General features: G+C 37.8%; 4 protein-coding genes and 1 long non-coding RNA gene across 5 annotated transcripts; 3 read left to right on the forward strand and 2 right to left on the reverse strand.

The window, feature by feature from the left end:
* Positions 1-5,665: 5,665 nt before the first annotated feature.
* On the forward strand, positions 5,666-6,703 carry LOC147473542 (NDR1/HIN1-like protein 6). Its single transcript, XM_086587302.1, is given in 3 exon segments — positions 5,666-6,050; positions 6,333-6,449; positions 6,452-6,703. Coding segments are annotated over 3 exon segments (573 nt in total). The 5' UTR covers positions 5,666-5,767; the 3' UTR covers positions 6,625-6,703.
* Positions 6,704-9,876: 3,173 nt separating this feature from the next.
* On the forward strand, positions 9,877-10,960 carry LOC147473543 (NDR1/HIN1-like protein 6). Its single transcript, XM_086587317.1, has one exon. It carries the CDS (start codon positions 10,020-10,022, stop codon positions 10,764-10,766), a length of 747 nt encoding a protein of 248 aa, XP_086443443.1. The 5' UTR covers positions 9,877-10,019; the 3' UTR covers positions 10,767-10,960.
* Positions 10,961-11,311: 351 nt separating this feature from the next.
* On the reverse strand, positions 11,312-14,329 carry LOC147473544 (uncharacterized). Its single transcript, XM_086587310.1, has 4 exons — positions 13,958-14,329; positions 13,055-13,877; positions 12,716-12,882; positions 11,312-12,239 (listed from the first exon to the last, which is right to left on the reverse strand). Exons 1-4 carry the CDS (start codon positions 14,140-14,142, stop codon positions 12,026-12,028), a joined length of 1,389 nt encoding a protein of 462 aa, XP_086443436.1. The 5' UTR covers positions 14,143-14,329; the 3' UTR covers positions 11,312-12,025.
* A 1,036-nt stretch (positions 14,330-15,365) lies between these two features.
* Positions 15,366-15,551, forward strand: LOC147473545 (uncharacterized). Its single transcript, XR_015210399.1, has 2 exons — positions 15,366-15,469; positions 15,505-15,551. It is a non-coding gene; the product is annotated as an uncharacterized LOC147473545 (long non-coding RNA).
* Positions 15,552-15,785: 234 nt separating this feature from the next.
* LOC147473546 (Endosomal targeting BRO1-like domain-containing protein) lies at positions 15,786-20,890 on the reverse strand. The gene is made up of 11 exons (XM_086587322.1): positions 20,747-20,890; positions 20,193-20,253; positions 19,578-19,846; positions 19,409-19,483; positions 19,101-19,159; positions 18,864-18,999; positions 18,571-18,666; positions 18,077-18,141; positions 16,909-17,007; positions 16,492-16,581; positions 15,786-15,944 (listed from the first exon to the last, which is right to left on the reverse strand). The coding sequence occupies exons 3-11, from the start codon at positions 19,828-19,830 to the stop codon at positions 15,786-15,788; spliced, it is 1,032 nt and encodes a 343-aa protein (XP_086443448.1). The 5' UTR covers positions 19,831-19,846; positions 20,193-20,253; positions 20,747-20,890.
* Between the last annotated feature and the right edge of the window lie 3,766 nt (positions 20,891-24,656).

Genomic DNA, 24,656 nt, shown 5'->3' on the forward strand with positions numbered 1-24,656 from the left:
TTCTAAAAAAAATTCGGCAGAGTCTACTTTGTATATTCAAAATTCTCATATACACAAATCCTTTCATAAAACCACAAATAACATAGAAATAAATTTGGAACACAAATACATAGAAATTGAAACGATAAATAAACACAAAGTCCAAATGAAGTGCAAATAGAAATAGAAATCAAGTCTGACCACGCCGCCCACGCCTACTCCACAAATGCTCGACCAAGTCATTATTCAATCTATCATGAACAACTTTTGAACGAATTGAACCCTCTCGATGCCAGATGCCCAACGAGATAGAACAAAGTGGCGTTGATCTTTAGATGCACCTTCTCTACATGGCGCTTCATACTCAGGAATATACTGCGGGATATCCGTTTCGCGTTCATCTTCCACAATCATATTGTGTAAAATGATGCAAGCTCTCATAATAGTAGCCATGGTTTCCAAATACTATAACTTGTACGGATTGGCTAAAATAGCCCAACGCGATTTCAATATACCAAACGCCCACTCTATGTCTTTCCTAGCAGCTTCTTGCTTCTTTGCAAAATATTTGTTTTGTGCAACAGTCGGTTTAGCAATCGTTTGAAACAAGGTGGCATAATTAGGATAAATACCGTCAGGCAAGTAATAGCCCATATTATAATGATGGCCATTCACAGTGTAGTTACAATGAATAGCTTCATCATTGACTATATCATTAAATATTGGTGAGCAGTCAAGCACATTAAGATCATTATGAGAACCCGTCATTCTCAAAAAAAACATGCCAAATCCACGTATCACGAGAAGCAACCGCCTCTAAAATTACTGTTGGTTTATGCACATGGCCAGTGTGAGACCCTTGCCACGCGGATGGGCAATTCTTCCATTGTCAGTGCATGCAATCAATGCTTCCTAGCATTTCAGGCCATCCGCGCTCCTCAAACTCTTCAAGCAAACGTTGAATATCTACAGCATTTGATTTGCGCAAGTATTCACCTCCAAAAATTCTAATAATTTCATCACAGAAATAGCGCATGCATTCATGAACAGTTGACTCAGCAACATTTAACATGTCATTTACTAGATCAGCTAAAGACCCATAAGCAAGCATTTGTTATAGCAGCAATTACTTTGATTTTTGGGTTAATCCCAAACTTATCCGCACTATTAATTTTTTGTTGAAAATAAGGTATATTATGGTTAAGATGATTGAAAATATGAGTAAATAATGACTGACCCATACGAAATCGGCGTCGAAAGTCATGGTCACAAAATATAGGATTTTCGCCGAAATAGTTAGCATTTACACGAGCCAATATTGCCTCGTACTGACGATTCTTGTATTTTCTTCCTTTCTTCAAACCACCATGTGGTTTATAAGAAAACTCCGCTTCTTGCTGACGCAATAAACTCAGACGATGTCAAGCCAAAGGTAGAACAATAGCCACTAATTTACGAGTTTTAATTGCAGTGTTATCATTTGAAGAGCTCAAGCTCGAGCTCGATAAAGAATCAGAAGATGAATCAGAAGAAGATGAATGATCTATTGAAAAATCGTCAAGAGTTTTGGTAGTTATTATTATTATTATTTTTTGGCTTAAGGAGATGAGTTTAGGATTAGAGGGAATACGAAAAATGAAGAGAACCTCACAGGATCAAGAGGGTTAAATGGTTATAGCACGCGGTTTCTGGAAAACTGGACGGTTTTTGGAAAACCACGTACGTGGGCTGGCCTATCAGATGGGCTTCATTGGCGCGGTTTTACGAAAACCGCGTGGGCTATATAGCGTTAAAACCGCGTCATTTGATGTCGAAAATTTGATGTTGCTCCTAAAGATAGTTAGTATTTTTTTAGTTTGGTGTTTAGTTTGGTTCAAAAATTTGGTATTTTTTTAGTATCACTCCTAAAAATACTTTAACATGCTCTAATGATACCAAAATAGGATAACTCCATCAGCCACCTTCTTCTGAAGAAGACAAAGTTCTAGCACCTGGCGGGGTCCATTTCTTGTTCCTCTTTAATACGTAGGGATGATGTTGATAGGTCAATTTTGTCGAGCTAAAACGTCAAATGGCTAAGAGTACAAATTTGCAATTTTGTTAACAACAAGGGCTCCAATGATGACTTTGCCGTTACTATTGTCGGTTGTTCCAATCTGAAAAGGCCAAACTCACTACATGAACTAATCACAGGATGAGATCTATAAGTTTTAGGTTGACTAAACAAATCATTTAGTAAAGTCAAAGTTTCAATTCAGTCCCAAAATTCACCTCTATGGTGTACGTTGCTGGGTATGTCATCATGTTTGTGTAGCAAAATTTGGGTTTACGCAGTGTGTTTTTGCTTTTCAAGGGTTTGACTGTTTCTGTGAAGGACCAAAATATGGTGCAAACTTTTATTAGCACTTAGTCACCTATACATATCCACGGAGTTCAATTTAAATGGATGTACGTACAACCATCTTGATCTGAATATGCAGAAAGTTTCCATTGACAGTACGTGAGAATTGGCGTCAAGCACTTTGTTGAGGATCTCACAAAAACTTTGCTTTGCATAAATGCAAGGGTTAACCAATGTTACCCCCACTAGATAAGTTAATTAGGATTTTCCCCCACTAGATGAAAAAAATTAGAGTTTTCCCCTAAGAATTTTTTTTTGTGTGTATTTAAGGGGGAAATCCTAATTTCCCATCTAATAGAGGGAAATTCTAATTGGCTTAATTGGCTCTAGTGGGGGTAACACTAATTCACCCTAAATGCAAAATCTTCTCCATAATTATCTTCTCCATAATTTGTGAACATCAATAATAATTCATGTCCAACAGTATTCAAGGATTCGGTGGATTTTGAATTTGTCTGTTTGTTCATTTTTTCTACTTTTGTAACATCTTTGTCCCTTTTCGAAAGGAATTTGGGTGAATTGCTGGGGCTGTTTATCCCTAAAAACTAGTTAGCTTGTGACTTTGGCCTGTATTGCACATTGAAAATAAATGATTGAATCATATTTTGTAGAGAAAAAGATGTTTTCTCTCTTTGGTATCCAGCGAGCCCCGCCCTTGACTTTGCCTGGCAAAGGGTGCGCACCGCGCTCATGTCTTGGTTGACCTCTAGGCGATTGAGCGCGCCCCACCCTCGACTTTGCCTGGATAAGGGCACGACCCGCGCTCCACCGTATTTCAGCAGACTTCGACTGTTTTCGGAAGTTTTTTGGAAACAGTATAAATATAGGTTTTTTCTGTAAAAATCTAACCTAACCAAAACCAAGAAAGAGAGAGATTGTAAGAGAGCAATTCTTAGTGAGTTGAGTGTTCATTCTTTGTGAGTGAATTGAGATATCTTGTAATCTGTTACTCTGGATATCAAGAAAAGCTTGGAACTCGCAGTGTGGACGTAGGCAAATTGCCGAACCACAATATATCTTTGTCTTGTGATTTGTTCTCCTTTACATTAATTATTTTACTTTATATGTTTGTTATTTGATATTGAGAAGTGTTGGGATATTGCTTGGAGGGTGTTGAAGTCTTGTCTAGTGAGAAGGATCGATCCTTGTATAGGATTGATTTATTTGTTGTGGATAACGTTATTTTCGCATTGTCCTATTCACAACAGATTGATATGTCCTTATTCGACGAGGTCTTGGAGGTAGTGCTTGAACCCCCAGGACTCATCGATCTCATGACATTTTGCTCGGTGGAAGGCACAGTAAAGTTTGCCAGGTCGATCTTCTGGCTGTCGTACGTCAAGTCGGTTATATGCAGCTCTCTTGATCTTGTCCAGTATGTAACTGAGAGATCAGGTGAGTACAACGAACTCGCAGCTGTTGCTTGGTCTGTTTCCAGTCTTTTGTCCTTGTTGTCTGGGTTGCATTTTTGAAGGTGGGGGGTCATCAGAGATTGCTGTCACCTCTTATTCTTCTGTTAAACCATGACGCTTCAGGCCTTCTTGCAACTTGATGTACTTGTCTACTCGAGCGTACAACTCAGACAAAGTTTCTGGATGTTCTTTCATGAGCGATCTGGAGAGCACTGTGTTGCGCACTCGGTAAGCATTGGAGAATGCCAATGTTGCAAATGACTCTTTGAGGCCGCTTTCCATGCCAAGTAGTTCGGTTTTGAACCGACCTAAGAAGGCGCAGATAGTTTCATCTTCGCCTAGTGAGAGCTTAAAAAGTGAATCTAGATCTACTTTCTTACGCCTATTGTGGATGTACTGGCTAGCGAATAAGTCGGTGAGATTCTCGAAGTTCTTTATCGAGTCTCGCTCGAGTGAAAAGAACCAATCGAGAGCGCCATCTTGCAGACTGGCAGGAAACAGACGACAATGGAGATGATCGAACTCCTGGGCACTATAGAGTGCGAGGCTTTGAATGTAGCGAGCTACGTATTGACCTGGACACGTGCTGCCATCGTACATTGCAAAGTTTGGTTGGACGAAATATGGAGGAGAAGGTTTACTGAGTACCTCAGCAGTGAAAGGGGATGCCCGGTACGTCTTTAGCATCTTCTAAACGATCTGGGTGGCGTCCTTCTTAACTGCGCTTTGATCTATTCTTTGTGACAGCTCGTTAATCTGCTGATTGACTTCAATGATATCGTCCTCTGCTAAAGCACCAGGTGGAGTTTGCACGTCCACTTGTGCTTTCAAAGCAACATTCTCCTGCCTGAGCAGGGTTATGTGCTCATTCATTGTACTTAATTGACTTGCTAATCCTTGGATTTGAGCTTCGAGGCTTGCCATGCTTCATGGGCTTGAGTATTTTTGTTTTTGTAAAGTGGTTTCTCAAGAAATTGAGACCACAGACAACGCCAATGTAAAGGAGTGTTTTAGTTCTACCTTATAAATGTGATAAGAGAAGAGATGGGGTTTAGAAATAGGAAAGACCGAGTTCGTTGTTGAGCAAACTGCCTACGAATCTATCTCTCGCTTTTGGGGGGATAATAGAATCAGGTCTGGCGTAGTTCATGTAGGGGGTATTTATAGCTGGTGAACGTGGACATCTATCCAACACGTGTACTGACAAACACAAATGTATGGTTGAGATTGAGAAGTGTTGGAATGGTGTTGGTAGGAATTCTGTAATGATGGGGAGTGGTTACAGTGGTTCGTGATTTGCGGTAATGGAATGTGTAAGTACGACTTTGGCAATGATTGCTTCTAGAAGATAGCTAGGCTGTGTCACGAGATAGAACGATCTGTGTGACGATGTGCGAGTTGATCTGTTCTGGAGTGATCTCGTAGCTTGGGTGTGTGAGCTAATGATGTAGGTCGCTCTGAAGGCAGTTCGGAAAACGAGGTCAGAGGTCGGTGTGGTATTTCTGCTATGCTGGACACGTGCTTGATATTCCTGAATTAGAATATCACTCGGTCACACTCTGGTTACATGCGAAAGTACAAAGTGTTTTAGGCGGAGTAGCTAGATCCATCATAACTTCAATAACTTGATCTGTATATGAGACTCGTGTGCCCTACAGCAACACCCGAAAAAGTCAAGAAAATGAGGCAAATAAAAGAGTTCTTACAAGTCATCTCAAAAGTATGTCGAACACAATTCCTCCTTGGCACACACAATGATCTCATTTTACTAGTCAGGGAACCGCGTAAGGCAGTCATTGAGTCCATGCATGAATGCTTTTTCGAATCATGAAGCAGGGGAAGCTTCCAAAACACACGACTTGGCAAAGAGTCTGTAGAGGCAAATAGTACTTATTTTGGGCACGTATCTATCTAATTATATATCACTTCAATTCTTAGAGGTGCATTAGTATCTTGTTTGTAGAGAGAGGATTCAATGATTCAAGTTACTCCTTACACATTACCAGATACGTTCATGGCAGATCAGCAGAAAATACATGCGGTCCATGTTGAAGCGCCACTTACATCACCTTTGATGACCAACAGTACTTCAAATTCGGAAAAAGGTGATCCTATAGAACAATATCCACCAATTCGACGTACAATTTCCGTGGTTCATTCAAGGCCTTCTAGGAAGAGAGTTTGCTGCTGCAGATTCATTTGCTGGACAATAAACGTAATTCTATGCCTAGGTCCTAGTTATCCCCATTGCAATCACTATTAGGAATCCCAACAAGAAAATATTAATCAAGTGAGCGGAGCGATCTAGGCTGAGCGGGGCAGGTGGCCCAAAATTCTATTTGGTAGGTTTCTGTTTGTCTTCATTCTCTCTTCTCATCTTCTTCACCAAACATTCTTTCTTCTCTCCAATATCTCTCTCTCCTTCTTCTTCACCCACCCAAAGCCGCTGTCGCTCTCTCACTCTGCAGCTCCACTCACTCCCACTGTTTTGCAGTATACTAGTAGTGACATACGACTGTACTACTCAAATTAACATTAAGCTCTCCGGGGATCTCTACCAAATTTTTACCAAAATTACCAGAACACAACAGTCCTAGATGTGGATCTGTCAGGTCAGAATGAGAATGCAAATGACCTGCTGACAGTGCTGTCTCGGCAACACAATAGACTGGGAATATTCATTTCAATCTTAAAGTTAATGTTCCAGTGAGAGTGGAACTTGGGAAATTGAAGCTTATGAATGTAAAATTCTTGGTCAGGTGTAACTTGGTGGTTGATAGCGTGACTGCAAATAATCTGATCCGCGTCAGAACAAGTAGTTGTAACTTGTAAGTTTAGGCTCAGGCTTTCACCTCATATTTGTTTCCCTCCCGCATATCCTACAATCGATTTAGAAGTTAGGTTATTAGTCTCATACTTTTCCACAAAAGAATTGATGAACTACAGCCATAGTTTTACTCTACTTGTATAGTATTTATACTTTCATTGTATTCTAATATCTTCTGATAGTGATGAAATAAATGGCGTGGATTACAGATTTCAAACTTCAAAAATAGTTACTGCAAGCAGAGAGTTCACTAATAGTTTTCATGCCTTCCCTTTTTATTAGGGCACCCCTTAACGGCAAATACCAAACTAGATCTAACTAGTACCAATATTGTCCATTTGTCCCCAACTTAACCCGCCATATGGGACTAATATGTGACAAGGCATTGGTACTAGTTGTGATAGATCTCACTTTATTAACCTGAAACTTGTCTCTTCTCCATGTGGGACTATTAGATTTCAGGTTCACAATTAATAGCTAACAGATCTTTTTCTCGTCTCCATTATTTTCCTTGGCTCTGAGTTTTAATGCTCTGTACATAAAATGTTTACCTAGCTAGCTTGTGTGTAAAGTGTAAACAAGCCTACAAGAACATGTTAGGGAGATAAAAGTTTCATGGTTTTATGGGGAGTGTAGGGAAAATACTACTTTTGGCAATCTTGTTCCCTATTGCTGAATGTAAATGATAAAATGTAAGTGTTACCCCCCCCCAGTTGCAAGATTCAAACAGTAATGTTTCTTCATCTCGTAGCCGTTGGATCTTGCAACTGGGAGAGGGGGTGTCACTAATATTTTTGAAAATGGGGGTGTAAATTAGATCAACACGATTAAGAAACCAACAATGTTCTAGTGTGTCAGTAGATTATACTGTTTTCCAAGCTGTCATGGCAATGCAATACTTCACGAATAGATGTTCTAGTGTGTCAGTAGATTATACTGTTTTCCAAGCTGTCATGGCAATGCAATACTTCACGAATAGATGATATTCGTCATTCTTTGTGGTTATATGAACTCCACTTAAAGTGCCTCCAAAGTTACTCCACCACTAAATACAATGAATTAGAAACCGATTTTTACTGGAGATGTTCTTCACACAATCAAGATCATCCTCACAAAAAATCAGTTCATTTGAAGATGTACAACCTTGTCAAAAATCATTTAGAATGTTGCGAAATATTCCAATGTCAAATGCATATAACCAAGTCAACGATAATTACAAGCTAGAGCCAACGTCAAATCTATGTCACCAATGAAGTAGTTTGAAGGCGAAGAAAACTAAGAATCTTGATAGATATAGTTTCTCTACTCGATCCAGTTAATACATATTCCCTTGGTAAAGACCATTTTATGCAACATGAAGTGCCTTAAAATGTCATTTGGCTTTATCCAAGCAGAGGCAGCTCTGACCCATAGTCAGCATAGGCCATTGCCTAGGGCCCCCACTTGTTGGAAAAAATTAAGGGCCCCGAATTGGATCTTGCCCATTACCCACTAACCCACTATTTTATTTTTATTTTTTGTTTACAACATAACATGTTCGGCTCTTTAGCCCTCAAGCCTACCAACTAAGCCTCAACAGTCTACAGAAACATAAAACTCTCGTCTCCTTCAATTCTTTTTGCGACTATTCGTTGGGGTTTGCTCAAAAAAGGAAAAAACGACCGCTATAATTAGTTAGCTTGGCCGAAAATCAAAATAGGGCGTTTACATGCACCACTCACCACAGTCTCATTGATAGATATTTTCAAGGTATTATCTCAAATTCAAAATTACTTTTTTAATTATTTATTCAAAATATATATTAAGTGTGTGAGTGATAACTGATAAAATATATTATTTATTTTTACATAACATTTTTGGACTCTTAGTTGATTGGTTATTGCCATGAAGAGTACTAAAAAGTATCTCTCTGAAAGTAATAAGAGAAAAAACTAAGCAAAGACTAGACCAACTCACTCAATCTCAGATTGGAAGCATTCGAAATATTTTTTATAGCAATAGACAAACAGAAAGTTCTAATGAAAATTTGGTCAATAACGAAAGTGAAGATATTGTGCGTGCCTGGAGAACTTGATGATACAATGAATATTGAACATGATGAGAGAGTAAATATTAAAACTGAAATGGAAGTAAATGTTGAATACGAATAGTGGGTTGATGCTGAAAATATAGAGAGGGATGACCGTTGAAAATAAAGAGGGAGTTGATGCTGAAATTGAAGAGAGAATTAGTATTGAAAATGAAGTTGAACGTGATGATTTCCGAACGAAGAAATCGATCAAGCTTTGAATGAGAATAAAGAATATGGTCCGATAAACTTATTTGATATGGGGAATTGGAATAATATTGATAATAAGTGCAAGATTACAAAAAAAAATAAAAAATGGTTGTTTTTGTTTTTTTGGGAGACAAGGGCCCATTTTTAGGAGCTCGCATAGGGCCACCCAAAACTCAGAGCCGGCCCTGATCCAAGCATATGAGAGTACTTGACTGCGGTAATACTATATGGTAAAGGTGCATTGAGAATTTGAGATAGGGAAAGATGCTTCAACTCTGATTTCATATTTCAGCAGGAAAAATGGGAGCTGGGAATGCGACCCTTATTTTTTATGAGAAAAAATGTCCTGCAGCTAAACTAATCAACAACTACTCCTGAAAGTCTGAAACATTTACAATATATAATATATGGAGGTGAAACATTTACAATATATAATATATGGAGGATGAATGGATGATGCTACAAAGAAAGGAACTTTTGGTGCTCTGGTGTGAAAGGCCAAAGTGTTTTAGGCGAAGTAGATCCATCATAACGTCATATGAGACGCATGTGCCCTATGCCCCTATAGCGAGCCATCGGAGAAGTATTCTAAACACAATTCCACGTGGCTCTCATTTGACCAGTCTTCTGTTATTAAAGGAGCCGCTGAAGCCAGTCCATGCACGCTTCTTTGAACATGAAGCAAGGGAAGCTTCCAAAACACCACTTTGACTTGGATTAAATATGCATTCTGTAAATCTGGTAGGGACTTTTGTGATATCAGTGTCGTAGATAAACTACCCCCATTAACATAGTTGACATTAGGTGAGGAAGGTAAATAAACCAAAAGAACACATCAACACCAAAGTCAATAAAGAATGCTCAAAGGACTTTTTTTTTTTTTTTTTTCCTCTTCTTTGAAATATAAAACGCTGTTGGAATTTTCTATATAACGATGTATGCAAACCTCTGTTCCAAGAGACCAGAGGCAAGAGGAAACTGAAGTGAGGGCAAAAACTCTGCAGAGGCAACTAGTATTTGTTTTAGGCACGTACCTATCTGAATACACTTTATAGAGGTGTGTTTTAGTTAATATCTTGTTTATACAGAGAGGATTCCAGTTACTCCCAACCAGACACATACATGGCAGACCAGCAGAAAATCCATCCAGTCGATGTGGAAGCGCCACCTACAGCACCTTTAATGCCCAACGGTGCTTTAAAATCGGAAAAAGGTGATCCTACAGAACAATATCCACCAATTCGACGTACAATTCCTGTGATTCATTCTAGGCCTCCTAGGAAGAGAGGTTGCTGCTGCAGATTCATTTGCTGGACAATAAGCCTTTTTCTCGTCCTAGTTATCCTCATCGCTGCCACGCTGGGCATCCTATACCTCATCTTTCAACCAAAGCTTCCAAAATACTCAGTTGATAGATTGAGAATCTCCGATTTCAGAGTTAACCCGGATATGAGTCTCTACTCAAGGTTCACTGTTGAAATCACTGCTAGGAATCCAAACAAGAAAATAGGAATATACTACGAGAGTGGCAGCGATATAAGCGTGTATTACTCAAACATTAAGCTTTCTGGGGGTGCTCTACCGAAATTCTACCAAGGACACCAGAACACGACAGTCCTCGATGTGGATCTGTCAGGTCAGAATAAGAATGCAAATGGCCTGATGGCGGAGCTGACTCAGCAACAACAACAGACTGGGAACATTCCCTTGAATCTTAAAGCAAATGTTCCAGTGAGAGTGAAGCTAGGGAAATTGAAGCTTATGAAGGTGAAGTTCTTGGTCAGGTGTAACTTGGTGGTTGATAACTTGACTGCAAATAATATGATCCGCATCAGAACAAGTAGTTGCAAGTTTAGGCTCAGGCGTTAATTTCCCTATTTTTTTCCTCCCGCATATTCTTTTATGGTTTTAGAGTTCAGGTCATAAGTCTCATTCTTTTCTACAAAAGAATTGAACTTTCTACAGCATAGTTTTACTCTATTTGTACAATTTATACTTCCATTCTATACTTATTTTCTGATATTTAGTGATGAAATAAATGGCCTGGATTACAGATTTCACTATTTCAGACGTCAAATGTTTACTGCAAGTAAAGAGTTCACTACCAGTTTCACGCAATTATTTTTTATCAGAGCACTGAATTCGCAAATACCAAACTTGCAAACTAGTATCTTTTACTCGGTTTTCAAGGAAGCTTCAAATAATCCAAATTAAATCAGAATTGCTAATTTTCAGAAGTGCGCCCTACCAAAAGCCCAAGTTGTTCTAAAGGATGTATATCTTTCCCAAAACCTAAAATATATACCTGACACAAATCAGTGAAATCAAGTGGCAAGTTTGGGATCACTCTGTAGATTATACAGTCTAGGCATCATATTTTTTTGCTCGGCATCATTACCAAAGAAGAAAGGGCAAAAAAAAATAGTAAAAATTTATTCGTATAACACTATAGCCTAAAAACAGATTACCGATGCATATAATCTGAGAAGTCCACTGAACTACTGAAGCTCTTGTATCTCTAATGCAAAGAAGTGGAATCCTAAAAGCTTAAACATTTTTGGTTGCAACGCTCTAGTGAAGTCATGCCAGCTTCACAAACGATAAGAATGGATATTAAAACCCTCAGCATAGACTCAGACCTCCTGAAGGTATTCGTGTTAGTGAAATGCAGTGAAGTTCACAGCTAAAACTTGGATACAGTTGATACAGCTTCCCTCGGTACGCAACACTTCATTACTAATCTTTAACCACCACCAAGCACTGCAAAAATGACTGATTAAATCAGCCATCCAAAACGGCACCAACAAGCAACATGAAGTAGCTTAAAAGATAATGTTGTCGGAGTTTATCCAAGCCATTGGGGAGTATGGGGCTGTAGCAAGGTCACCTTCTGCTTGAGGTTGTCTTGTAGGACGGAAGGAAGCATTCCACATGCTGCATGTTAGGAAAGAAAGGAGGTACAGCTTCCTGTATAGAACTGTATTGGGAAGGACGGAGTTGAATAGAAATCCTATGTTCTTGTCACCATGAAATTTATCTTTTGTACTTAATCATTTTGTTGCTCCACTCCAGCTTCATGTTGCTTGAAGTGGCTTGAACATCTGGTGAAGCACTTGCAACGGCTTCTTTCATTCATAATCACCAGTTAAAGCACGGGGTTTATGCTCAAGAGTCAACAGAGACATACCGGTCTGGGAAATGGCTCTAACAAATCCCATATTAGCAGTCAAGGTAGGAGCCAGCCATTGATCTCCAGTCCCGAAAACAACTTTATTCTTTGACGCAATCTTTCTGGTCGTTAGAATGTCCATCATACGTGCTGACGGGCTATCAGGTACAATCCTGTGCAGTTGAAACTGTTTAGTGCAAAACAGATAATGATGTAGCTGTTTCAATATATAACCCGAGGAATAATGAATAGCTAGAAACTATTGATAACATTAACAAGCAAACAAATCAATAAATTAATAGGGGGCCGAGGGGGGGACTCGTCATGATCAATCATTGTCCACAAAAAGAAAACTTGCAGTGTTTAAGAAATAAAATGGAAAACTCATAGACAACAAAGTCAACATTCCATAAACTTCACTCCTACACATACCATTGAACCACTGAGTACATCATATTCATCTCCAGATATGTTCTCTAATTAAAGTAAAGGCCCATAATTTGTATAGTGTTGATTAGAAGAAATAGATCTTTAATAGTATGTCCATTATAAAACCGGAAGAAAATATCATTTCCATACCAGCAGTATCAATATTGTATTAAGAAACGGTGATTAACAGGGGAAAATAAGTTCTTAAAAACAAACTTACAGGAGGCACTTCAGCAACTGATCTGCTCTCAATTTTTCTTTCGACCCTCCACACATTGATACAAGCTCCTTGAACTCCAAATGAACACTTTCACATATCATACATACCTTCCCAGACACCACACAGGTCAATTCCTCCAATATTGGGTTCTGGAGTTCAGACCTCACCTGTCAACAAAATGTAAGGCAAGGTTTACTTCAGCGCTCCATTTCCAGATACTTATTGAACATATCAGATCTCATTACAGAACGATGCTTATGGTTGTACAATGCACCAAAGTTTATAAGGATGACTAAAATTTAAAATTTTATTATGGTTATGAGCAGTGCAGTACATCACCTGTGAAATCACAAATTCGTAGTTGCTCTTAAATCGTTTCCTCAGCTCACTCTCCGGTGTTGCTAGCAGTTTTTCAGTACCACCGTTACTGATTCCCGACACTAAAGCAATCAAAGCTGTTGTATCAAAATTGAGAATATCCTTGCCGAACAGAGCCTCCGCTTTAACATGATGTAGCCTCATCTTGGAAAGAAGAGAAGAGAACTTATGACCCAAGATATGGTTCATTTGATCACTGTAAAGTTTTGATCTAGCATCTTCAACATGGGAGTCCCCAACACTGATTCCTAACTTTGGAACCGAATCCTCAACTGAATCAACCATTATTTGGAAAAGTTGAGCCTTAACATAAGACCTTGCTGTTACATTAATCCAACCATCTTCCAATTCCTCTGAAAAATAAACAGACTTGGGAAAACAGTGGTCATTATTTCCAAACAGAATAGCCCCAAACTGATGTATAAGTTTGTGAGAAACATCCCCATCAAGTCCATTGGCAAAGAAAAGAAAAACGGAAGCTGGTTTGAGCATCAAAGACGACCTGGCGGCTTCCAAAACGCGGTGGATACGCAACCTCAATCCCTTATTATTATTATGAGACTGTGGTGACCAAGTGATGTAGTTGGGATTTCTATCAGATACAATGAACCAAACTGGGGTTCTATTGAGTGTACAAATAATATCAACATAAACAGCCTTGGAAGGAGAATCGTGTTTATTTACTGATGATGGGAAAGGAACAGGTTTGCAGACACGGGAAACTCCAGTTATAAAAGGTTGTTGGAGAATGTGAAGAATGCATTCAATATAACCAACGTTAACGCTGCCCCGACATAAAACAAGAAGAAGAAGAAGGATATTAATATTGCAATCAATCAGAATTAATAGCATTTAGTTAGTTACCTGATGATGGAATTGGAATTGGAATTGGAACTGGTCCGAGTGAGGAATTTGAGCTCTGAGTTGACCAATCTGAGTAGAGTTCGCTTGCAGGAGTCGGTGATGTTGGAAAGAGACAAGGCTTGAATCTCATCACAAACGACTCTGCATCTCTTCTTTGCCTCCTCTACAACAACATTCCTCTCCATTTCTTCTTTAATGTGTGGAAAATTAGGCACTTGGTTTGCCTGCCAACACAGTAACACTGAGGAGGAGGAGATGTTTCATATAAAATGGTTTTCCTTACATACCTCTTTTGGGAGATTAGAGCATCTCTTGGTGGTGGTAGCATATTTTTCAAATTTGAAGAATGCGACCGTAGCAAATTTCGACCAACGATGCCTTTCAAAAAAAACCAAGTTTTTAGTCTTTGCCTTTAGTTATGCGACCATGAATGAGAATTTTTTCTTCAAATATGAAGAAAGTTCCGCTCTTATTTTATTGTTTTCAACGATGCCTTTAAAACCAAGTTTTTAGTCTTTGCCTTTAGTTAAACTACACAAAGTTCCGCTCGAAAAACAGATTTGTTTCCCAAGCATACTATAATGAGGTCTACTGCGAACTATTGAAAAAATAAAGTTATTTATTTTCAAATTTCAACCAAGTTTATCTGAACCCCTTTGCTATACTCTTTTGATGAACAAAATGTCATAGACTTCATTCCTCGTCAAATATATGGGGTCACTTTTTTTTTTCCTGAACAGTTATGCACAACCAAACCAACTTGTACACAGCTCTCCACATCTAAACATACACAGAAAAACAGTGGAAGGGAATTTTAAAAAAAAAAGATTCAAACAACTCGGACACATGTGCACACTTTATCCTTGAACTTGAAAGGCAATGGCGCCTCTTTCCACAATTCGACTTCCGTCTTCCACATGCTGATGCAGATTTTATGTTCTCTCCGACTTTACCCGATTGGAACTACTTTGAACCTTCATGTTTTCCTCATTCCATGATCGGTCCACTGGTGGAAGGTGGTATTCGTCCGGTTTCAAGGCCAAAGCAAAATCGGGCAAAGGTGGAGCTGTCTCCATGATTCTGTAAACAAGACAAACCTCGTAATTGATCTAGAGCAAAGGTGACACTCATGACTTGTAAAAATATATGCAACCACGTACAGTTATTATTATTTTCTTCTCTTTGACATAAAACCCAGGATATTCACAAGGGGTGACAAACATGCAGATAAAGGTATACAACTAAACTGCTGAAAGAAAACGAAGGGAAAATGCTTACTTTTCATGACTGTAGAGATCCCGATTGATTCGCACCTTGCTAGAGGAGTCTTTTGGGATCTTTTCAGAGAGATATTTCATGGTTCCCCAAAGAGGTGGATTCCTGCTTGGGATATATTTGGAAAAAGAATAAAGAAATGAATAAATTATAATTTATACACACTGATGCAGAACAGACCAAAACAAAGTCCAAAAGACTAAGAAGAAAGAAGTATTCCATAGAAGACTTAAAAAGGTTCCCGTCCCATAAAATATATAAGGATTAAACAGGTTCCCGTCCCATAAAATATATAAGGATTAAAGAGGTTCCCATCCCGTAAAGCATAAATACATGATGAAAATGTGCACCAAATCTAGTCCCGGAGGGATTTGCCTCTTGTTGTCATGAAAAACAATTAACTTTATTCTATATTATATCTGAATATCTGATCCATGTAGCTACCTACTCACATAATTCCGACAAAGTTCAATACAAATTTCTAAAAAGTTATTCCGGAGAAATAGAGGAATCTTATTGCCTAACAATTCTCCAAAAGCATAAGCATGCACAATCACCTTGACAAAGGAGCAGTTGTGTTGAAGGCTTCACAGGTCTTCTTACTTTCTTTGAGAAGTTCCTCTGATGCTTGCAAAGCTGCTACAGCCATTCCATGAGATTTTTCTGTATTTCCTTCGTCAAGGATTAAACCATGGTAATAATATGCTGCAGCCTGGCAAGCAAATAGACACCTACTTGATTCTGTCAACTAATTTCAAATGCAAATACACGCATATGACTACGATTTAAGGACAATCAAATTAGGATTCTTCATATTAAAACATTAAACTTGGAAAACTAATGATGCAATTTATTAGGAAAACTAATAAGATGCATGTAACTATGTTTTAATAATTCATCTTATATATAAAAGAAACAATGTATACAGTCCTGCTCTTACAAGTACATACTTATTTTAACTTCTAAGAGCGGGACTGACAATGTGTATATATATATTGACTGTCTGGTGTAACAGTAAATAAAAAATTTCTTGTAATTGAACATCAAGAGGCACAATTTCATAAGAATTTGAAGAGATGCAAGTAATGGCTCCAAGAAATTAGAAAACTGAAAAAATAATCATATGACAGAATTCACATACAAAGATTGAAAAAAACAGATGTGTGTTGTACATGTGTGTGTGTCGTGCATGTAGGTATCAATAGCCTCAAACCTCTGAAATGAATGACACAGAATTAACAAGCATATTGCACACATACCTTTGCTTCAATATGTTTCCATTGGACAAAAAACTGATGTTTTTCTCCCCATCCATTTGCTAAGGGGAGGTTCACAATATTCTCTTGAGCCTTCATAAAAAGAAAGAAAAAGAGACGACCATGTTTAATCAGAAAAACTTAAACATAAACATGCATCACGAAAACAAGTATATAACATGCCTCCAGCTTTAGAGACACTGGTACAGGCCATTCTCAGAGTCCACAATACGGGTGATGTATCGTGTACGTAAGAATGAATGGTAGTAAATTTGCAACACTTCCTAGATGATCTGAGACAGCGCAGTTGCAGCTATAACAGTGTCCATAATGATTACATGGCATTGAGGATTAAAAGAACTGTAAACAGGTTGAAAACCTTCTCCCACAAGATGATAATAAACTGAGAGTGTATCATACCTGATGCCAGTATTTAACCATCTCACAAGAAAGTCTCCTCTTCACTGCCAGAGTTGCCTTAGTACTGTCAATTGCCATGCCAAGTTGAATGTCAACACCCTATATAGAATGATGAATGAAAAATTTAAAGAAGAGGATTTGCAAAGTCAGAAACACGTATGGATCTAGAATTGCAGAAGTTGCATGTCAACTTTGTGAAGCAAAATGTGCTAAAAATAAAAGTTATTATATTAAATAGCACTTCATATGTGACAGTGGAATAGATAAATAACAAGAAGTAACAGCAAAGAACCAGATCTGAAATTAGAGACAATTCAATTGATTTACCTAAGTTAATAGTTTTTCAACCAGATGTTCAACCAAGAATAACTGTACAGTTTTCAGATACTGGCAGAGAAAGAATAATACCTTGCTAAAATTGATCATAAATCCATCACTTCATATTTACATACATACATACATATGTACGAGCATGTGTCTACTTTATACTACCAACGGTTTAGCTTACTTAACTTTCACATGTAAGGATATTCCAGAGTTGTGTTTCTATTCTGAGATTTGTATAACCGGTGTTCTTTACTTTTGTAGTAAGGATCATGAAAACTCAAGATTAAAAAATCCCTAAGGCACACATACCTTCTGTAGTGAAAACCTAAGCATCGATTTCCAGAATCCTAATCCCTATTAATGTTAACTACGCCAATGTAGATACATTTCAAATCTATGATTTAGCATTCCTAATTACTCTACTAATATGCTGATACTTTTGTTACAACTACTGTACTGCAGCCAACACAAAAACCTAATATAACATGAAATCCCGATCAAACTGAATTCTCAAGTTTGCTCAATTTGACAATTTTCCATTGTGTGTCTATCCTCTTGACATTGTTGACCTGAACTGCTACTAGATACAAATTTCTTTTATCAGTTGAAAAGTAAAACAAAACAAATGAAGATCTTAGGATTCTGCAAAGCATGCGAGACTATATTTCTAATTTACTAGTTCCACTTAATGGGAAAAAATGAGCATATACGACAACATCGAAGGAAGAAGAAACACCGTCAATCCACCACCAACAAGAAGTCTGCGCCTCATTTGAATCATATTCCTCATAATAAATTACAGGAAAGAGGGTAGAGGTCAATGGGTAAAGTAAGTAATTACCTGCCCTAGCGCTTGCAAAGAAAATGCTCGGAGTACTCCTTCAGCTAGGTCCACTGGAAGATCAGCTCTACAGTTGCAGAGACAATTTGGAGTGTTAGTAAAACGTTGTGGAGAACAGAAATGATAGCAAGGCAAATATAATGCCCTTAAATGGTTCTGAAAGGAACTATGCTACACAAATAGAAAAGGGAAAAATTGAACGAAAATACAGCTAGCAAAAACTGAGAGTAGTGTTTCTTTAACTATGGATTTACACTCAAGATGAGGGTAAAAACAACCTTGTGAAGAGCATGTAGCATGGCAATTTTATTCCCTGTAAAGGTACTGAAAGGAACTAACCATAATGCGACTAAGTAAAATAACAGCATTTTGATAATCGGAAAACTAACAGGAGTAGTCTTCCTAAGGCCGGGATTAATACTGATGATGATGATATTTCATTTTGTTCATGTTTATTGTAATTGGTAACTAATATGGGATAAAAATCCACACACCTGAGTTCAAGGGGAACTGAGGTAGGACATGCCGAAGAGCACAATCTAAATATCCTGCACCTTTCAAAAAAACATCAACGGCAGCTCGTCTGCTTTCTGCTACAGAAAAACAAAGAAAAATTATGACAAGTACGTACTTAAATCAGTGAAAAAAACAGAAGGTGCAAAAGCTACATAGCAGTCGTGAAGATCAGTGTACGGAACGTATCCTTCTTTGATTAGTTAATAAAAGTGCCACGAACGTAAAAAGGGACGATAAACGTATGTAGAAGGTAGTCTTGCTTGATACACACCTTCTGATACTTTTGGCTGATAGCCGTCAGCAGATGTTTTAGGAAGGAGCAGTAAGTTTGCCTGTGATAATGATAGCATGGCCATCAAATGCAAAACTGACAACACCTCGTACCAAGCATTAGATAAGGTCGTTTCCTGTGAGTACAATAATTAATATAAGGGAAGGTCTAGCATGAAAAAAACAATAGAGATAGAAAGCATATAATACAGACAAAATGGTGTGTGCTTCTGCTCACCTCTGCCTCATCCTCCTGATTAACCCAAACAAATTGCAATTTGTGCTGTAACAAGCTTCCTGCACAATAAATCAAACGCACATTAGACTAAACAGAGCGTATAAGAATGATGTTTTTGGTAGCAAGCAGAGTATCTATAGGTCATCATAACAGATGAGCTGCAAAAATAAAGACCTACAAATATCAAAAGCTTAAGCTGGCTCCATCTTCTTTTGTCAGTTGTCACTCACTATAATGAAAGAGGCATATATATATTCTAATAATGTGCAAACAAAATCACATCATTGCAGAGATAAATCCTTGATTACCTTCTTTAACTAAACCCAATAGAACTGGTAAGTAATCTTCAAGAGCCTGCTGAAGATCAGCTAGTGATGAGCCTCCTGTGAAAAAATACTATAAAAGTTAACAGACAAGTTTAACATGAATTAAACAACCTAAACAAATATACAATTGAGTGTTAAGGAAATTTCTCACCATGTTGTGTAGCTGTTTTCCTCCTAGGTTTTGTTGTTGCTGGTGCTTCTTGGCCAGCCATGACGACTATTCTAGTTCTAAGAGCAGAGAGGCGTTCCACTAAATTCTTAGACAAGTTATCACCAAGTGGCTGAGAGAAATCAACGGGCTTAGGGATCCTAAGTCCGGGTACAAACACGGCAATCTCCCCCAAACTTCTGGGCCGCCTTCTAATCCCACCAGTATCCTTAGGTGTAGATACAAGGCATCCCATGTCGTGGGACTTATTTCTGACAAAGCAATTCAAACAAGTTTAGGAGTTCCCAATTAGATGCAAACTGCTTTTGCAAGAGTAAATAATAATTAGACTATGAGTTTTCAGATGACATACGGCACATAAACACTAAAGACTAAAAGACTGACGGAGGACGAAAAACAGCGAAACGAATACTGAGATAGGGAGTAGGCAAAAGAGTCACGGATAAGGTACAAATGTGAACAACTGTACATGATAGTGGGACTCACGGGTAATGACACTAACTAGATCTCATCTAATCATAAGAAATGAAACCGTTTGTGAGTTTATTTTTAAAAAAACAATAGAACAAATGGGGAACAAGAAATAGATCTCCTCACCTTGTCTGTGTGCTGATTAGAAAGGTTAATATCTAAATACCGTTTGAGTTTGTTTTGTTCTCTGCACAAAAAATAAAAAAATGGCACGAGTCAGATATAAAAAAAAAAAAAAAACAAATTATTATATTTAAAAGCAACGGAATCAAGCACGGAAATCATGAGAGAGAAAGAGAAGCATACTTTTACGTTGCTTTACTTCCTGGCAATAACAAGTTTTTAAAAAAATGAACACAAAAACTTTAAGTAAAGGAAGTTTTTAAAGAAGCAAAAAGGGTAAAGACACAACCCAGTAGCTTAAAAAAACACAAAGAATCAATACAGAGGTGGAATAAAGCTACTTTTATTCGTATTTATTATAATATGCGAATGTGAGAATAAGACGATGATCAAAGGGCGGGAAACTTGTGAAGTTCCATTTCTAGACGTAGTAACTACTTTTCAGAGATAAACAACAAGATCTGGAAATTCAAGACTCAAAACAATCGACCGTTGTCTCAAAATCAATTCACTAACTCAACTGTTGTATTGAATTTGACAACCGAACTACAATTTACCTTCTCTATGACCTTAAAACGAAAACCTCCCATCAAATTTCAGCTTCAACAGTTGTAAGGACAATTTACACAAGGAACTCTGACAGATTTGTAGACAAATCGACTTGGTCTCTGAAACCCTAGAAAGATTTCAGTTTACAGCTAACTGACTGACTGACAGAAGAGAATGAGTCTTGTAAGTTAACTGTCCACTGGCAAAGCAACCGTCGAACTCTCAACTTATAAACTTACTTCTTCGGTCGGCTTCGCTTTTATATATATAAAATACTGGGACCACGATGCTGTGATCCCAATTGCTTACTTGCTTAACTACTACCTAACCTAGTAATAGGGATTGCCATACCCCAATACAAGGTTGGGCCCCAGAAATTTAAACTTTGTAACTGAATTTTATTCCCTTGGCTCGACTTTGACTCGAATTTCGTGAAGGTTCTAGATGATTCTGCTCCCTCTCTCTCTTATTACTAGTCTCATGCGTGTAAAGTGGAATTTGAGTCGAGGGCTCGGAGCTCGGTTTGGGCTTGGCTCGTTTAAGTTTCGGCTTCGTTTCATTCATTTATTATATATGAGCTGAACTCGAATTCAAATAAAAGCTTCGTGTAATAAATGAGCTTGATAAAGTTCTCTCATTTAGTTCAAATGGCATATTTATAGTGTAAATAATTGAGGGCTCGGTCTGAGCTCGGTTTGGGCTTGGCTCGTTTAAACTCGTTCTCACTCGTTTTAACTATATGGTTTTCAGAACTCAATTTAAAACTTGTGTAATTAGCGAGCCGAACTTGAATATGGTAAAGCTCGGCTTGTTTAGCTCGAATTCCACCCTTACATGCGTAAACACTTTCTGGGTCAACTTAATAATAGGGAGTTAGTAGTTGCTCCATACTTATTTGTGAGAGGGATGATCCAATCGGGTGCTCTCGTCGATATTCAATTACAAGAGTAGGTGGAATAATTAACGTTGAACTTGATATATTTCCATGTATCTGGTAAAATTAGTAAGTTGAAGCCATGTAGTATAAATTATTATGAAATGGCAACAATATTTTTAATTCAGTGTGCGCTAGAGATCGATGTTAGTAATGAAATCTACTACGTCTATAATCTATAAACTACCACCTTGCTATTAGTATATTTTCACTGAATCACTGACAAATTTGATGGCGAATAATTAATTAATGTGAATAGTATAATGTCGGGATTTTGTGACAGAGCACCAACACAAAGTCACGAACACAACAAAAACATGGACGAACCTACATCATCAGGAGCAGTACGTACTGTATATGATGGGTGACCTAATAAAAGTTTCCATCGCAAACAGAACCCCACACCGTTAATGGTCCCTAACGGGGACATAGTAAACGAGTAGTATGTGGTGATCGATCTTGAACACAGTGAATCATATAAAAATGATAGTAACGAAAAAGAAGTATCTTCAAAAGGACGCACCCATTTACACAGCCGGTTTATTTAATTGTATTAGAATAACTAGCACCTTAATATGACAAATGGGTAGCATGTAACTTAATATATAATTAAATTCCTTACAAATTCTAAGATATAAGTTCATTATTATTAACTAGCATTTTTATTGGTAACTATGAACTTGCATGTGATCCACTAAATCAATTCAAAGAGATGTCATATTACTGTTCAAGAAAGGTAGTAGATACACGAAATCGCGATAGATATTTGTTAATGCAGGTGTAGTCACTGTTTAATGTAGTCGATGATTCATCTCCATATACATCATTTTTGGTATATTGGTTGCGTAATGTGCTTCTCTTCTATTAGGCGATTCACATAATCACATGCCTCTGATAATCCAATTACAATGTATTTCGTGCCAATTCATGAAATTGAAATATATATTTCTCAGGGGCGTATTTTCTTTGATTGTTTTAACCTGATCCATTATGTGATTTAATTCCTCGACTATTTATGAATTAGCAGATTCTTGGTTACTTTTGTTTTAGCCTAGTCACCATAAATGCCAGCTTTAGTCTTCGAATCCAAAACATATACGTAGCAAATTAGCAACGAAGAGCGTGAAATTTCAAGCGAGATGTTGAAGGTCTATATTGCTGATTAAAGCAGTTGATTATAGATAGACTCACATAAACAAGTCTGCTAATGAAAAGTAAGCTTAACTAACAAGTAGCTTGCCACCTGGCAGCTAGTGCATCACTGTTCATAAGATCATGAACAGTGAACGAAGACCGACCATAGATTTTCTTCCACCAATAATTCTGTCATAATTCAACACGTGGCGATATTAGAACGGCCAAATTACTTCTTAGTTGTGTGTCCTTCGCGAGTCACCTGCCGCGTAGGTAACGCTAACTCAAAACAGCAATCACATATTCACATGCTGTGGCACAAGTAACCGAGAAGGAATCGACACGTTTGAAAGCAAAAACTTAACGGTTTTTATGATGAGGTATGATGATGTAATTCCTAATTTGGGCGTTATGACACGTGGAAGCATCACGTCTCCTTGACGGTGCAGCCACCTGGTCCTATGTTAGTACGTCGGTGAAGCCCCACTTAAGTGTGGGCTGCGATGTAGCCTGTTTGTTGTTTCCGATGAATTATCAATGTCAAATCATAATTAGTATTCTTTTTTTTTTTGCAACTAAATCATACGTCATCAAACACCAACTTTTCAATAATTTGGTGTTTTTTTATCGTCAGAAGATACACTTTTTAATAAAAATACTAAAGCAAACATCAAATTGGCCAAAATTTAGTGTTTGTTTTGGTGTTGTATCGAATCTCTTTCACGGTTTTGGAAAACAAAATCGTGTGGTGTTTCGAACACCGCATGGGTTTGGGCTAGAGTGTAGACTTCAATGACGCGGTTTTGCGAAAATAGGGCGGTGTTTACATGAAAAATGAAGAGAGCCACGCAGAAAACGCGAAAGTTAAAAGATAATAACACGTGGTGTGTGACACACCGTGCGGTTTCTGGAAAACCGCATAAGCCTGGGCTTCTGTAGTGTGTGTCTATGGCATGGTTTTGCAAAAGCATTGTGGACTATATGATGCGATTTATCCAAAACTATGGCATTTGATGTCAACCTTTTGATATCGCTCATAAAGTTGGTTGGTGTAATTTTGGTTTTGTATTTGGATTGGTTCAAAATGTTGGTGTTTTTTTAGTGTCGCTCTTAAAGATGCTCTTTTAAGTTCATATTCAAACACATGTTTTTACAGTTTTCTATAGGGGTGGAACTCGAGTGGGTTGGGTCGGGTTGAGGCCTAATCTAAGTCCAACCCAAGTTTCAAATGCTTCAACCCAAGCTTGGGACCAAGCCCTAGTTGGTCATTAAATTTTCAACCCAAGTCCAACTCGGATTGGTCAAGTTTCTCGGGTTTCAATGTTAAACAATGAATAATTCAACAACGCTTGTTCACTGTTAAATAAATAAATTAATAGATAAACAACACCAAAATTCAATATTCTAACTAAATTAAAGAGATTTTATTATTTGAAAAGGAAACTAACTTGATTGAATCAATTATTATCTCTAAAATTACTCAACCTTATTTTTGACAATAATAAAATCCTTATAAGAAAACAATATACAAAATAGAAGAAATGAAATATATATATACATATATGCAGACGAGCTCGGATTTTTCGGTTATTTGGTGTTCTAACCCGAGCCCAACTCGAAATTGAGTCGGATTTTGAATTTATAATACCAAGTCCGGACCATCGATTTGAAATGTGTTAACGTAGGACGAACAAAAAGACCCAACTTCCACCTGCTTCTCTACTTCTATTACTCTACCACCAGCCAACGGACAAAACAATGAAAACACCACGCGAAAGAAACGATAAAACATATGATTGGGTCTTGCCATCGAAAGTTATGTGTTGTCAATTACTTTATGCACCATTCTA

Source organism: Coptis chinensis, unplaced genomic scaffold (assembly GCF_015680905.1).
Source record: "Coptis chinensis isolate HL-2020 unplaced genomic scaffold, ASM1568090v1 utg2340_pilon_pilon, whole genome shotgun sequence".
Taxonomy (NCBI): Eukaryota; Viridiplantae; Streptophyta; class Magnoliopsida; order Ranunculales; family Ranunculaceae; genus Coptis; species Coptis chinensis.